This window comes from Nipponia nippon, unplaced genomic scaffold (genome assembly GCF_047370975.1).
Source record: "Nipponia nippon isolate SJK-2023a ecotype South Korea unplaced genomic scaffold, ASM4737097v1 scaffold_5, whole genome shotgun sequence".
NCBI lineage: Eukaryota > Metazoa > Chordata > Aves > Pelecaniformes > Threskiornithidae > Nipponia > Nipponia nippon.
This window is the reverse complement of record NW_028262369.1, coordinates 1,646,630-1,662,212: the sequence shown is the minus strand read 5'-3', so window position 1 is coordinate 1,662,212 and position 15,583 is coordinate 1,646,630. Positions and strand designations below refer to the sequence as shown.

The 15,583-nt window shown below is 52.9% G+C and overlaps 2 protein-coding genes across 10 annotated transcripts in view; one reads left to right on the top strand and one right to left on the bottom strand.

Annotated features, from left to right (window-relative positions):
* UBN1 (ubinuclein 1) overlaps positions 1-3,383 on the top strand; it is a 33,457-nt gene extending 30,074 nt beyond the window's left edge. For 6 of the 9 annotated variants that reach the window (XM_087734810.1, XM_087734809.1, XM_087734806.1 and 3 more), the window contains one exon: positions 422-2,851. In XM_087734810.1, coding sequence (XP_087590936.1) covers positions 422-474 — 53 coding nt within the window. In that variant the 3' untranslated portion in view covers positions 475-2,851. Of the gene's footprint in view, positions 1-421; positions 2,853-3,007 lie in introns of those variants that run through there. The other 3 variants (XR_015699341.1, XR_015699342.1, XM_087734812.1) reach the window with 3 other exon arrangements.
* Positions 3,384-3,531: 148 nt separating this feature from the next.
* PPL (periplakin) overlaps positions 3,532-15,583 on the bottom strand; it is a 28,733-nt gene continuing 16,681 nt past the window's right edge. The window contains exons 11-22 of the mRNA XM_009477365.2: positions 14,779-14,925; positions 13,773-13,924; positions 13,123-13,220; positions 12,675-12,832; positions 11,560-11,738; positions 11,318-11,456; positions 10,324-10,517; positions 9,806-9,956; positions 9,419-9,502; positions 8,415-8,531; positions 7,647-7,739; positions 3,532-7,141 (exon numbers count right to left, since the gene is read on the bottom strand). Coding sequence (XP_009475640.2) covers positions 4,457-7,141; positions 7,647-7,739; positions 8,415-8,531; positions 9,419-9,502; positions 9,806-9,956; positions 10,324-10,517; positions 11,318-11,456; positions 11,560-11,738; positions 12,675-12,832; positions 13,123-13,220; positions 13,773-13,924; positions 14,779-14,925 — 4,197 coding nt within the window. The 3' untranslated portion in view covers positions 3,532-4,456. The remainder of the gene's footprint in view (positions 7,142-7,646; positions 7,740-8,414; positions 8,532-9,418; positions 9,503-9,805; positions 9,957-10,323; positions 10,518-11,317; positions 11,457-11,559; positions 11,739-12,674; positions 12,833-13,122; positions 13,221-13,772; positions 13,925-14,778; positions 14,926-15,583) is intronic.

The following is a 15,583-nucleotide window of genomic DNA, read 5'->3' as shown; positions in this document are numbered from 1 at the left end:
CTAAAGCCTTCATTACAACAGCAAAGGTGTACTAACGGTGTCATTTCAAACCAATTTTAGATGCGAGGCAGCAAGTACCGTGTATTTCTAGTTTCCTAGATGGGGAGACGTGGTAGGGTGGCGTTTAGAGAAGAGCATAGGCTAGCTGGTCAACGAGCAATCTGAACCTGCGCCGTGGTGCTTTTGCTGGGGGGCCACAGGAGACCCTCAGTGCTTCCCGTGTGCCTTTCTCAGGTGCAGAGGCAGGGCTGCTCCCAGGTGTGTGGGATGTCTCCGAGCACGTCCTCTTACCCCCTGATTCCTTGGTGCTGGAAGGGAAAAGGAGGTCTTTCCATCTGGAGAGATCTGGCTGCCCCAGCTGCACGCAGCTCCACAGAGCTGATGCCGAACCCCCTTCCCACTTGGTTTTATTTTCTTTCAGACACTTCTCAGCTTCACGGCAAAGGGTCCAACGCACAGCAACGCAAGTTGTGACGTCTGCAAGGAGGGGAGCTAGAGCACACATAGGATAAACCCAAGAGGAACAGGTCATGAACTTCGGATACCGGCTGCGTCTTCTCTTTTTGTGTTGTTTTTTTCCTCACGACAACTGGAGAGACTGAACCGCAACGAGGAGCTCATTGGTGCGTTTGCTCAGAGGCTTTCGGAGCTAAGCCCCACGCAGAGGGCCACCTCGAGCCATGCCCTAATGAGAGAAGCATTTTGTAGCACTGTTTTATTGCTGCTGCCCTTCACGCATTCCCTGGCGCTGGCGGGAGCTGGAACGCGCAGGGAGCCTCGGGTGGCTTGGCTTTCTGGCGGTGGATTCTCACCCACCTGTGTCGATATCTGCCAAGTACCTCCAAGTCCAGTCACCTCCTTGGTCTCCCGGTGGAGGGTACGAAAGGTGCTTCTTTCTCCCGCTTTGGATTGACTTGGATAATTCTAGCACTGCCAGTGCTTTCTGAAGACGTTTGACTAACTTTTCGATTGTACTATAAAACTGTGCTACAGTTAATGGAGGACTTAACGTTTCCTGTGTGGTGAATCTAATGAACCACCTGATGTTCCCCTCTGGAGGAGAAGGAAGACTCTTTAGAGAGACATTTTTAGATGCAGTCATTGACTTTGAGAATTTGACTTCTTCGGTTTTGGGATTTTTTTTTTTCCTCCTGCTCAGTTTTCTCCTCATTACCATCGAATGCATTGGATTGAATGGGACACTTCTCGGCATGTCACATGTATAGGAAGACATAATTCCAGTGCCTTTTATGGTGGAGCAAGAATGGACTAGTGACACACATTTCAGCCCTATTTTGTGTGCTCCTCGACCCTTTTTTAATCATTCTGTATTTAAAATGTATTCTGTTTTATTTAATAGAGCTTTTTATGGTTGCACATCAAAAAAAAAAAAAAAAGCTGCACTGTCTGGACTTCAGTGGTGTCTTGGTGACTGTGAACACAGTACCAAATCCAGCAAGAGCACCAGTTCTCATCCGAGTTTGTGCAGGCGGGTTCCAGACCCTCCCCTAAAGCCATTCTTTCCTAGGGTCGTCGGTTATGATCTCTTTGGCGGGCAGAGGGAAGGATCTAGATTAACCAAGGTCACTACTAGTCCGATGAATTCCGGAGAAGAACATTGCTCTCCTCGATGATTCCTGCACTAGGATCATGTGCTTGTCACAGCTGCAGGAATGGGGACCATCTAGAATTGGGGTGTGTCTTTTCTTTTTAATTTTTTAACTCTTAGCCCTAACTACTCCTCCTGAGCACACCCTTTCAGTCCGGGCATAGCTGAGGGCAGGCTGTGGGTCCACCTGAGCTTTATGGGTTCCGATTTTCTGCTCTTCCCCCAGTCTGCCTTTTCTCAGGCCCCCACAGCCACATCTGAATCATGCAGTAGTAGCGCTGATCCGCGTAGGCTTTCCTGGTATTTCAAGCAAAAGCTTGCAGCCTTCCTTCTTGAGCTTTGGGGAAGGATGCTGACACTGAGTATACCAGCAAATAGCTGCTTTCTTTTTCCCCATTTTTGGTAAGATCCAGGATGGACTGTTTTTAGTTTGAGCTGATATGTAATTTCCCCAAGATCAGTGCATTGTTTGTATTGAAAAAAAAAAAATGCAGCTCAGATTTAAAATTTGTTTACAGAAAATACCTAGGTTGTAGCAAAAGAGCCAAAGACAGAACTTGTGTTACTAAAACTAAGCACAGCAGTTATGGATGGACTCTGAGCAGTGGATGTCGCATGGTTCCCGTTGAAGGCCTAATTCTGAGAGGTACTTTGCACCTTCAGCTTCCCAGGGTAGCTGAAAGCGTTCGGACACCTGGCAGGATAGGGTCTCAGCGAGTGACTCGAGGTACTGGTTCTCCTCCCTCTCTTTGTTTTCACTTGAATGCTTCCGCTGGGAAGCACCCGTGTGCGTGGCCAGAGCAGAATGCCCTCCTTCTAGGAATTTAGCGAAGCCTCTTGCCTCAGGGAAATGTTTATTTGGTGGAAATTCTGTGGGATATTTTTTTCTTTACATGCTCTAATGAATGAGTGAATGGTATGGAAAGGAGTCGCAGCAAGGCAGAACCACGCGGAGACCCGACAGCCGGTGGGGAGCCAGGAGCCTGGCATCTCGGCCTTGCCGAGGCATCTTGCAGCGCTTTCGTGGCGGCGTGGGGAGGCGAGGCTCCCGTGGCACGCACTTCGTATGGCAGTTCCTTTCGGGTGTAAGAGCTGCGGTTTACTATTTTTTTTTTTTGTTTTGTTTTTTGTGTGTGTTGGGACTGTCTTGCTGAAGATAGTGGGGGTGGTACGAAAACTGTTAATCTTGTACAGAACAACTGAATAAATTGTTTCAAAGTTTCCAAAATGCTTTTTTCCCTCTCCTTACCTCTAGTTTCATGACTTTGTTTTCAAGAATTTGTCTTTCAGCTTAGATGATCGCCCCTTGATCATCTTGTTTCTTGAGTGAGGAACGAGTTATTTACTGTTTTAACTAAAGTCTCTTACGTGGCAAGTAAAGGACAGCTCTGTTTCTAGCCGTTGCGGTGGTGGAATTGCACGTTCTCAGTCAGCGCGCTCCTGCTGATGCTGAAGTTGACATCTGCTGGAAAGAACAAGCGGGGTTCGGACCCTGGAGCAGCGGCGTGATCCTGCGTGATCCTTTCGTTCTCGGAGGTAAAACATTGGCGTTAATCCCCAAAGCCAGGAGGGATGAGCAGTGGATGCTTACGGCTGCTTTTGTTGACAGCAGAGGTTACTGGGGTTTGGCATTAGCCGAAAATCGGGAAAAGGGAAACGAATGTGCTCTGGATGTGGCAGCCCCTGGTACCATCCCAGTGGGACTCCCTGTTTTCCTGCAGCTCCGGTCCCATTTCTGAGTGCAGTTCGCTCCCACCTAATGCTGCTAATTAGTCCCAGCTCTAACGCTGCTCCTGCAATTTCCCTCTTGGAAAAGAGTCAAGAGCTACAACGAACAGTCGTAATTTTTTTTAACTCAAAATGGCATCTTTCTGTAACGCCCAAGATGAAGAGACTGCCATAATTAATAAAGAAAACCCAACTTCTGATTGGAACCACTGCATTTTTATTTTGTACTATAAATAGAATTCCCCTCTATTTCCCATTCCCTTGCACAAGTAAATGAAACATGTAGCTGCTTGTAACTCCATCCAGTAAAATACCAGCACAAATGGCTTTTAGCCATGAGGTAAGCTAACTGTTTCGAAGGCACTCTGCGTTTGGTTACAGCTGCATGCTTTACACTACCCTCTTGTGTTCGGCAGTACCGCCGTCTCCCCGCGTACTTCTTCGCGACCTCTCTGGTGTACGAATGCTCCTCCTGGATCTACGGCTTGACGCCATCGAATTACATCTGCTTCACGCTTCCCCAGCGGCATAGGCACGTAGGTGAACAAAATGATGGTGTTTAGGTGTTAATGTGGTGATGCTGAATTGAGATGTGTAGCACACCTTTGTTTTTACAGAGCCGGTTTTCTCGGAGGACGATCCCATCATTTAGTCAGTTGTCCACGATGAAACTGTCTGGCTTACCAACATGCAGGTGACGTAACCAGCTCCTGCTGGTCACCCCGGAGTCATCTTGACCTTCGGTCTCTCTAATCACTGCTGTATATAGCTTTTTATGCGACTACGTGAGTATATGTTGAGGAAACTGCAGGTTCTACTGAGTCTTTGGACTTCGGGTACTTCACTTTCCTAAGGCTTTTTGTCTTGGTGGTTGTTACGTTGAGCGATTCAGTAGGGATGAAGAGGGGGAGAAGGTTTTGCTGTAGTCCTGACAAATGTGTTTTCCACTACTGGTGGTGCTTTTCTTGTGGTGTATGACAGCAAGCAGTGTGGCTTTGTAGCATGGCCGGGACAGAGGCTCTAGCATTTTGGAAGACGCAAAGGAGGGCAAGGATTTGCAGTGATCTGGTAGTCTAACAAGTGGTGCAGCTCCGACTAGCTGCTCTTAAGAAAAAGTTTCTAAAGTGGAGGGAGCGCTGTGTAATTACTTCCGGACACCAAGACTGCCAACTCCTGGATCGACATCTCCTTGTTGAGGTAACTGTTGTACTGAGCCGTGGTTAGCCGTCCGCTCTTCAAGGCATCCTCAATTGAGAACTCTCTACCAGACTTTCTGTCGAGGATCACGGACGATTCCCCATTGGGACCCTTTATCGAGATCTCCTCCCAGTCACATTCCTGACTCTTCAGTTTGACAAACAGGCTCCATTCAATGAGGCCAAGCACATGAGCTTCCTCTGGAGACATTTCTTTTCCTGTATCGGGGTCGATGACCACAATGGAGCGCCTCAGGTGGTTCTCTCTTTGTTCCCTCTTGATAGCCACCGTCTTGAGGCGATTCTGGAGTTGCTCGATCTCTGCGTCTTTTTCTCTGGATAACTGCTTCAGATCATCTAACTCTCTTTCCAAAGCTTGGAATCTGGAGTCCAGGTTTATTCCACTGTCCACGTGGGTCATGTTTCTCAAATCCCGAGCTTCTGTTGCTGTGAGTTCAATCTCTGACTGCAGTCTCCTTGTTTCCATCAGCAGGTTCTGTTTCTCAAGGTGTAGTTTGTGGTTTTCCTCCCTTAATAAGTCTAGCTCCTTTGATGACTTGGAGTTGTTGAATTCCACCTCGGACAGCCTGGTTTCGAGGCGGTTGATATCTGCATCTAGCTCCCTCTTACGCCTACTTTCTTCCTCCAGATTGCTCTTCAGCTTTTGAATCTCGTACTCCGTGTCTCCTTTGTCCACTTGGACGCTCTCTGAAAAGACCACTTTCTCTTTGACCTCCATCTTCTCCAAAGAGAGGAGCTTCTTTCTCAGGGCTTCTAGTTCAGTTTGCAGGACTTGTCTCCGGTGCTTCTCTTCTTCTAGCTCCAGCTTGAGGAGGGAGTGCTCCTTCTCTTGCTGGGGATCTTGCTGAAGGATCACTTTCTGTTTCACAGTCACTCGTTCTGTTGTCTCCCTCTCCTGTTCTTCCAACTCGTTCAACCTAATCTTCAGCCTCTGCACCTCCAGTTCAGCCTCTCTGCGGGCCTGTCTCTCTTTTTCAAGTTCTTCTAGCTGACGCTCCAGCTCAGACCGCCTCCTCTGCAGCTTGCGGAGCTCTTCGCGGAGGCAATCAATTTGCTTCAGCTCGCTCTCGATGCTCTGAGAGAAGGAGTTGACTTCAGCTTTCAAGGCAGGATCTTGCTCATACTTCACTACTTCCTGTTGGACCACTTTCTCCTTCACCTGGGAAAGTTCTTCCTCCTTCTGTCTTACTTTCTCTTCTTGGAGTAGCCGCTCCCTCTCCAGGTCAATGTGTTTCATCTGTTCATCTGCTAGCTGCACTCTCAGAGACTCTACCTCCTCTCTAGTCTTGGGGTCTTCCCGAAACTGCAGAATTTCTTGAACAACTTCCTTCGTATGCACTTGAGGTTTGGTATCTTTCAAAGCTTGTATCTCTTGTTTCAGCTGGTAGATCTCCAGGTCGGCTCTTTCAATTGCTCCCGTCCTCTCTATGATTTCCTCCCGGAGTCGCTGTAGCTCCTTTTCAGTTTCTGGATCATTCTTGTACTTAATGACCTCCTTAATGACTTCTTTGACTTCTACCAGTGGCCCTCTGTTCCTCAGAGCAGCCAGCTCGTTCTGGCAGCTCTTCAGCTGTTCGTCACCACCTCGGTATCTCCTCTCCTGCTCTACCAGCTCCAAACGGAGGTTGGCAACTTCATTTTCAGCCTTGGGATCTGGGCGCACAATCTCACGCACTTTCTCCTGGACAACCACCTTGGAGTTCTCTTCCTCCAGCAGCTGGATCTTCCTGAGCAGCTCAGCCTTTTCCCGCTCGTTGGAACGGCCCTTGGACTTCTCATCTTCATACTGGCGCCGGAGCTCGTTCACCTCTCTCTCAATGGCCGAGTCTTTCTCAACCTTCAGCACCTCCTTGATGGTAATTTTGCCCTCGGCGATGGCCCGTTCCTTCTCAAGACGTCTGAGCTTGTCCTGGAGGAAGCTGAGCTCTTCCTCGTGCTTCTTCCGAAGGGCGCTCTCCCTCTGCTTGCTCTCTTGCAACATGCGGAATTCCATCTCCAGCTGGGGATCGTTCTGCAGCTTCAGCACCTCCTTCTCCGTTACCTTCTCCTGCTCTTTGTTCTTCTCGCTAGACAGCACAGCAATTTGTTGGCGTAAAACGATGACTTCATTCTCTCTGGTTCCTTCCTGCCTCCTGAGCTCTTCCAATTCTTCTTTGAGCTTCAGGATTTCATCAGCTTGAGCCTTATCTTGTTCAATACGCAGTACCTCTTTCACTATATACTCCTGTCCTCCTTCCCTCTTCTCATGCTCCAAAACGCGCAGCCTGATTTTAAGAGCCTCCAGCTCGTCCTGGAGCACCTGGTTCTTGCGCTGCTCTTCTGCTAGGTTTTGCTGCAGTTTGTGGAAGCTCTCCTCCAGCTGAGGGTCCGGCACTTTCTTCAGCAGTTCTTTCTTAACAACAGTTTCTTGGGGCTTCTGGTTTTGCAGGTGGACGATGTTGTTCTGAATGGCTTTGATCTCCGCTTCCAGCTGTTGCCGACGCTGAGTCTCATCCTCAAGCTCTTTCTTCAACTTCCAGACTTCTTCCACGGGCCTTACGGATTTTTTGGTCTGGAGAAAGTCTTGTGTCATTTGAACCTCTGGTTGCTGTTGTTGAAAAAAGAATGTGTAGTCAAAAAAAACCCCAAATAATCATACTTTTGGTGCTTATTTTCAGTGCCTCCTGTGACAAGACGACAGGAGGATGTTGAGCTTGGTTAATGGAGGCTGCCTATTGCAAATGCTGAACGGGGGGATTTGCAAACAGGCTGCTCTTGAACTGCTCTGTGGATTCCCAGCCTGCGAAACGCTTTCTGCGATGCCTGTTGCTGTCAAAACAAAGCTTTTAGCCACAAGGGCCACTAATTCTGGCACGGGTTTGGCAAAAGGAGCGCTAAAAATGATGTGGAGCTTCCTAGGGTGAGTGCCAGATGGGACTGGGAAAGGCGGAGGGGTTGTCTACCTGATTTAAGTGCCTGCTGATGAATGATTTTGGAGGCATGAAACACTAGCTAGATTTGTTTCCAGTTCAACTTGTAATAGCGAAGGCACACGTGTAGATTATTTACTCGCCTGTCCTTTCAGTATCGCATTGCTCCTGGTGATGGCTTACCTGCCGCAGGAGGCTCTGGGCAAACTCCAGATTCTGCAGCCTCTGTTTATTCACAGCATTTATTTCGGTGAACTTGGCTGCCAGAACAGCTTCCTACGGAACAAAAATGCATTGAGAAAAGGTGGTGGAACCAGGGGTGCTTGGTCAAGACTTGCTGAACAGAAGCAACAGCCAGGCCCTAAAGAAGTAACCCTGGGTGCTCTTCTAAAAACCTTCTACAGCGGTGATCTGCCAAGCTTTGGGGGAGGAAGAGCGATTCTCACGCAGGCACGCTCTCACGGTCATACCGTACGTTTCCTATTCGAGATATGCGAAAACAGATGCAGCTGAGGAAGAACGGGGTGGACGCTTCTGGCTGCCTGCCTTGATAGGCAGGAGGAGTTTGAGGCAGGTAGCAAACAGGTCCTGCATAAATAAGTAGCTTGTGGCCTGTTCTCGCTGTGTTTCTATCTAGCATGCAGTCCTCGGTGGTGAAATCTCACTCGCTCTTTGAAAGCCTTGGGAAGGGAAAAATTCCAGGGTCTTGCCCCTTTCAGAAAGGAAGCGCTAAATCCAGTATTTTCCCTGTCTCATTCTGGCCAGCCTAGTCCAGAAAAATTGATGGGTTAAGAATGATGAAAAATCCCTTCCTCCCCGGATTCTCTGCCCTCCCCTGCAGCCCCCTCTGGGACCACGGTTGCCGACAGTAAATATAACTGTTTGCAAAATCCCCGTTCGTCCCGTAAGCTGTCATCTGCTTTAGCTCCCTGTAGGCCACCCCTTATTTACCTCCTCTTTCACTTTCGCGGCTGGAGACTGGAGCCTGGGCTTCTTGCTCGTGTACCCATTCCGGCCATTCTCTAGGTCGAGGATGGACCGTAGCTTCTCTGCTTCCAACTCATAGTCCTGTGGGAAGAAGTTCCCAGGAGGAAAGGGAGGTTACTGGATCCCCTTCATGCACAGAGCCCTCCTAAACCCTGGCTTTAATGACTTCTTCCCTTGACGTGTGTCAAGACCTTCCAGTTGTCTTACTGATGCTGGGCTTGGAGTGGAAACCCTCCTTTCACAGACAATAAATCTGAGCCAGTGGCTGTGCTGATGGCCACACGATGTCAACGTCAGAGCAGATATAACCTGGTTTTAGCTCATCAGTTGACTGAGCAAGGGCAGTAGGCTTGCTTTAGGTGGCTCCTTGTAGGATGTAGGTGATTCTGCTCCGCTCTGGGGAGACCCCCCTGGAGCCCCGCGTCCAGCTCGGGGGTCCTCAGCACGGGAAGGACATGGGGCTGTTGGAGCGGGGCCAGGGGAGGCCACCGAAATGCTCCGAGGGTGGCACAGCTCTGCTGGGAGGACAGGCTGAGAGCTGGGGGGGTTCAGCCTGGAGAGGAGGAGGCTGCGGGGAGACCTCACTGCGGCCTTGCCGTGCTGAAAGGGGGCCGACAAGAAAGGGGGGGACAGGCTTTTTAGCAGGGCCTGCTGCGACAGGACAAGGGGGGATGGTTTTAAGCTGAAAGAGGGGAGATTCAGACTGGATATAAGGAAGAAATTGTTTACGCCGAGGGTGGTGAGACAGTGGCAGGGGTTGCCCAGAGTGGTGGGAGATGCCCCATCCCTGGAAACCTTCAAGGCCCGGCTGGACGGGGCTCTGAGCACCCTGATGTGGTTGAAGCTGTCCCTGCCCATGGCAGGGGGATGGAGGGGATGGCCTGGAAAGGGCCCTGCCAGCCCAAAGCATCCTGTGGTTCTATGATTCTATGCTAAAGTTCTCCCACCGGCAGAATTGCACTCCTTACCTTCACTGCCTGCTGGTACTGCTGAGCTGTGGCAGAGACCTTCTGCACCTCTTGTTCCTTCCTCGCAATGTCGCTGAGGAGCGCCTGGCATGCACAGAGAGACACGTCAAAGGGAATGCAAAAACCAAACGCTTCGTTCAGCCTTTTTGAGGGTTGCCATTAAAATTAGAACACTCAGAATTACAACTTTCTCGAGCTGCTCTGCTACGTGTAAACAAGGCACAGGTAGGACAGTGGGACCTTGTCGCGTAAAAATAAATAAAGCTAAGAAGTATTTATATTTTTCTATTTTATGTTCAGGGGCTGTCTACGTTCTATTCCTTATCTTTTAGCGTTTTTCCTTCTCTTCTTCCCTGTGGAGCCCAGGGCGCTCTCAGAAAGAATTACCGCTTGGTTCTTCAGCTTCGTTTCCACTTGCTGGATGCTGTCGGTCTCCTGCGGCTCGTAGTTAGGTATGTTGCACAGGAACTGGTTGACCTTGTCGTAGTTGGTGCGGTAGTTGGAATAGGCACTTTTCGCTTTCTGCAGGGTCTGCGTTCTGTGGGGGGAATCAGCTCAGCTTCAGTACTATCACATCTCTCTTGTCTTCTGCAAACACCTCATCACCCGTCCCCGCTTCCCCTGCTCCCTAAAGACACAGGTTTGAGCCAGAGTTGTTCTCTTGCCAACGTCCCCATCTCTGTTGCATGAGCACTTAATCCTGAAGGCTGCCCAGATCTGCCCAGCCAGTGCATGCCAGGAGCCTCTCTCTCCCTCCTTAGCCCTCCCTGGAAGCCCTTCTGCAACTGCTCATTCCCATGATGGTGTTAAGCCTCTTCCAGATTCAGTGTGCTTCCACCTCCGCTGTAGACATCCCGGCTCTCCAGGCTGGTCCAGTCCTACCTAGATCCTGTCCTCTGTCTTACCTGTGGTCGATTTGCTTGCTGAGGTTGTTGAAGCGCTGGTTGAGTTTGTAGAGCTCAGCTTCTTGCCGTTCGATGTCGGGGCAGTGCTCCTGGAACTTGCTGGCCAGAGTGTTGGAGCACGTCTTCGTCCTTAGCAAGTTCTGCTCTGCTTCATTGAGCAGGAACCTCTTGGATTGGAGCTCGGTGCCCATGGCCTGGGGAAAAAGCAGGAGAGAGGGATTCCCCGGGGTTGCACACGTGCCAGGCTTTTGTTACGGTTCCCCATCAACTCCAGCTGGAGCTGCAGAGGATGCTAAGGAACAGCTGAGCTGCAGCAGTGCTACAGGTTGTGGAGAAAAGCAAGTTAGGGGCTTGCATCGTAAGCAGAGCCATCTGGTAAACCTGATGGGGAGAAAAGCTAGCTCTTGCTCCCTTCTCCACCTGGTAATCTTTCAAAGCAAGCGTACTATGTGCAAAATATTTGGTGCTCCTCATGCAAGCCTTAAACCCTGCTCCTGCCAGTGCAACAGCTCCAGAAGGAGCTGTGAAAGCTTTTGCGCACTAGTCTGAACTTGGGGACTTGATGGAAAAGCTGAAGAAGGACGTAAAATTCTGGCCTAGCCAGTTCTTGGCCTTTCTACCAGAAGGATTGCCAGTTTTGGTCGGTAGCTTTTCCTAGCGATAACGGTTCTCAGAGCCTTGCTAGGTCCACCTCTTTCATGTATCAGACCTCCGCGTTCCTTTTCCCAGACCATTTTATCCTTCACTTCTCCGTTAGTCCTTTCATCAAATCACAAGTATTCAACTGGCGTTTGCTTTCTGGTTTGGGGATGGGAACGGTTCATATTTAAAGTAGGCGGGGATCACCGCAGTTAACGTGGGGTCTCGTCTCCAGCTGGGGGAGGCCGTCCCTGTACCAACCGATTCAAGCTTGTGACTTGAGCAGCTTTTGGAAAGTGGGTTTGTATGTGGAGCAAGTCAATAGGGTAGAAAACTGGCTGGAGACAGCACTCACCAGCAGCTCTTCTTTCTTGCGGTCTACCACCCGCAAATCCTCTGGTACCGTGTCATCTATGACCAGTTTGTTCTCATAGGTAGACAGCAGGTCTCGGCCTTGTTGGAGGCTCCTCTCGAGGTGCGTGGCCACCTCAACTCTGCATGGACACAAGAGGAAAGGTGTTTAAGCACGCCTGCACCCGTCTCCTGCAGGATCCTACGTCATGTCGGGCTCAAGCCGTGACTTAAGCCATGACTTACTTCTCTTGGGCAGCGCTGAGCAGCTGGACCACGCGGTCGTACTTCTTGTTGGTGTTCTCCACCTTGTTCTTTACCAAGGTGGCACTGCCAGTGTTCGGCACGGATTCGATGAAGACCTCACACTCCTGGATCTTCCTCATTTTCTCGGGTTCAATGCGACGGACCTCATTGGTGATGTTCTGCAGTAGGAACAAAACCTTTGAGCAATTGAACGTAAGACCTTGTGGCTACGTGACGGAGAAGGTGACCCTTGGCTGCCCAGTGTGAGAAGAGAGGTCAGGGCTGAGGGCTTGTGTTTGATGGCAGGTGCCTTTCAGCCCTGTAGGGGACAAAAGGATATTTTCTGCTGACTTTCTGTTGACTTGTATCTCTTCTGGGGCAGGCTAGCTAGCCCTTAGCAAGGAAACTCTGGCTGGGGAGTGGTTCCCACCAGCTCTAGCTCTGGCGGAAACGTGCCGGACTCATCCGGACCGTTGGGCTCTGCAGCCTGACGGATGAATTCTTGCCTGGACATCAAAGCGCTGCAGGCAGTTGGAGTAATTTGCTTTCACTTGTGGTGGCCCTTGGGTTTTGCCACAGCCCTCGGCAGGTGATGTAACCCGGACCTGAACTTCCTCCTAAAGCAAGGGAGGTTTGTGGCATGGAGCCTGGCCTAATTAGGGGTCTGAAGGAGGGGAAAGGAGCAGGATGCCACCAGCACCGGAGCCTAGCGGAGCAGGTCCACAGGGAGAACCAGTGCATAAGTGTCTTCCTGCTCCTTTCTGGGCTGGTGGTGGCAAAGTTAACGTCCCTGCTGTGCTCAGAAGACGGGCAGGATCAAAACCTGAGGGCTCCCCTCTCTTCCTCACAGCCCACGCTCTCCACCCATCACCTTTTTCCCTTTCAACCTTCCTGGGACTGAGCTGGGCCAGGAGCTGAGCAAAGGTTTTTGGCTTCTCAGGCTGCTCAAAGGGCTGCTCCCCACCTCCACTGGAAGGAGCAGCCAGCTGTAAGCATCACTCCATGCCCGCATGCTCCTGGGCTCAGGGCGCGCTTACAGCACCCAGCACACTGAGGACCACCCTGGGAGCACGGTCCCTGTACGGCACCGTCTGCCCGCTTCCACAGCCCCCTACCTTCAGCTCCTTGGAGCGCTCGGTGCTGTCCTGCACAGCCCGGCTCTGCTCCAGCGGCGGACGGAGGTTTGCCGTTATTGCTTTCTCCTGCTTGTCCAGGTCGCTGTTCACTTTCTCCAGCCCTGCCAGAAGCTGGCGCCCCCGAACCGATGCAGCATCTGGATAATGAGGAGGGACCAAGTTAAAGCCGGTTGGAGACTGGGTCTAGGCTCAGTCCCACTGGTGAGTGCAAAACCCGCATCCCCCTCCGCTCCCTGAGCCCTGACTGCTGTTACTGCAGCCTGGCTGCTCTGCCCCTGCACGCATCCCAACACTGTTGACCCCAGGACCCTGAGGAGATGGGAAGCTCTCGGTGACACCCCCACTAAGATGGGCCACCACCGAAGTTCAAGGCTACAGCAGCCTTTTTGTGCCTGGGAAGCCCCAAGCTGCCCTTCCAGAGCCGCACCTCCAATGCTGTCTGCCTTCAGCCCCTCGTAGCGCTGCTGGAGGACGTTCTTGCAGTTGGTCGTCTTCTCCTTCACGGTCACGTAGTGATCGGCAATTCTGCAAAACGGGATGGCGTGGGCGTGAGGTCAGAGTCAGGCCCTTGGCCCCTCCGTCCCCCCGTCACCCATCCCGGCGCTGCTCCGGGAAGGAGGCGCAGCTCTGGAGGGGCTCGCGGGACCCGGCCACAAGTGGGGGACAGGCACCATCACCCCATGTTGGCGAAGGGGCAGAGCAGCGTCTTCACTGGAGGGGTGAGAGCAGGGGAGAGGCACCAAAGGCAGGTACCTGCCTGCTGAGGGAGAGGTGGGCAGCTCCCCCCGCCGTAACGGCTTCCCAGAGAGTGGGGGGACCTGGATGGCTCTGAGCTGGCCCCACTTTGCCAGGTGGGATTTTGTGTGCAAGCAGGACGGTGCAGGAATCCCTCCTGGAGGAAGCCTGAGGCTTCAAGCAGGCACAGCTTCGCTGTGGGAATCAGGGCAGGAGCCCCCCGTCAGCGCTGCTGGATGGTGGGGCGCAGCGCCGGTGGCATGGCCTGGGGCTGGTGAAGGCAAGGGCAAAGGCTGCCGGGGCGGCGGGAGGGTCTGGCACGGCAGGCTGGGGGGTGCGTACCGGTCTGCCAGCGCTATTGCTTCTGCGTCAGGTGGGGGGATCATGAAGCAGACCCCCGGGGCGCTGATCTTCTCTCCTGAGCTGTCTGCCACTTCCCAAACGTCTCCGCTGTTTTTCTGCAGGGTGTAGTGGGCTCCTCGGCTTATCTGGCCCTGGGGGACAGGAACCGGTCACGGCAGCAGGCCAGGAGCCACCACCCACCCTGCTCCACGCCGGCAGCCCCGGGGAGCCGCGCTTGCGGGGCAGCAGGACCGGCATAAACCCTGGTCCCTTCTCTCTGCACCCTCTTGCTTATCCAAGTATCTGCCGCTTGCAGAAATCTCATGTGCCTGCTCCTCCCTCCCCTGAGCTTCCAGGTATGAAGCCATGCTTCCTCTTGCAACAGCCACGGCAAGCGATTTCCCACTAGGGCAGAGATGAGGAGGCGTTTCCAAGGCTGTGCTGTGGCTTTCCTTTTCGGAGAGGCAGGCAGCTGAGTCAGCCCGAGCCGCTCGCTCCTCTCCAGGCCCCTGCCTGGTGTCTGCCGGCTTCGCTGTCCCATCCCTTCGGTCAGCCTCTCAGTCCTGCAAAGACTGATGCCGTGACGGTGGGGAGGGGGGACGCAGATGCGCTCACCGGCACTGCGCCGGTGATGTTGGGGTGAGTTTCTTTGATCGGAAACACGCCCAGACATCTTCACCATCCCAGCCTGGGGAGCGTGGGAACATGACAGAGCCAGGCTGGCATAACCTCCCGAAGGGCGTGTGATAGGCACGCTGTCGGCAGGGCGGACGGAGGCTGCGTTTCCCCCAGACCCCTCCTGCACTTCTCCTCCTGAGCTGCAAAACCTGCTCTCCCACCGGGGCGAGCACGACCTTCGCCTTGTCCCCGCTGTGGGAGACATCGCTGCTTGGCCACTGGCAAAAACTGCTCCTTCCCATGGTGTCTCCTCCATCCCCAGTGCCCCCCGAGGAGACGGTCCCCCAGCAGCACCTCTGCATTGCTTGCGGGACGAGGGAGATGTTACCTGCTCGCCTTCGTACTCGCAGAGAGCCTCCACGGGGATGGGCTGGAGCGGCATCTCGCGGCGGTACCGCAGGGGCAGGACGTGCTGGCTGCGCTCCTGCAGGGACTTCACCACCGCCTCGTACTTGTCCATCGCCTTCTCCTGGTCCTAGCACAGAGTAACGACCAAAACTCGTAGGGAAACGTGGGAAGAACGAGCTCCTGGGGTCTGCCCGTTGGGGAAGGGCTGGGGAGGAGCTCGTACTGACGCTGCCGGGACAGAGACTGCGGCTTCTCTTTTGCTTATGCTAGTGAAAACATCTCCTGGGCCCTGCTCTGCAGCCGTCGTGTTCCTACACCAAGCGTTCCTGCATTCTCCTGCCTACTTTTGCGGCCAGGCAGAGGACCAGGGCTGTGCCCGTGAGTTGCCATGCCTTGGCACTAGCCACCGGGCAGTAACAGGCACTCGTTGGGGTATGGTCCACATCTGCCTGGCCGCGTGTCGATGGATAGCCCCGTTCCCAGCTGTTAGCTCTAATGAGAGCCCCGTGGAAAGGCTCCCCAGCGGTTGCTCTATTTCTAGCTGTGCAGGTGGGTATGCCACAACGTTGAGTGGGATGGAGCATGCAGGAGGAGAGGGGCAGCTCTCGGGAAGAGCTATCGGCTGTCCCAGGACACGTGCATCTTCTGGACCTGCTGCAGCATGCTTGGGCTTGGGCTTGGGCTTGGCCAGGGGCTCAGCCCAGCCCTTCCCAAGTGGGCGATCTCGCATCCCGGCTCTCGGCAGCACAGCGAGTTCCACAGCCTCCCCTGGCAGCAGGTCTAAT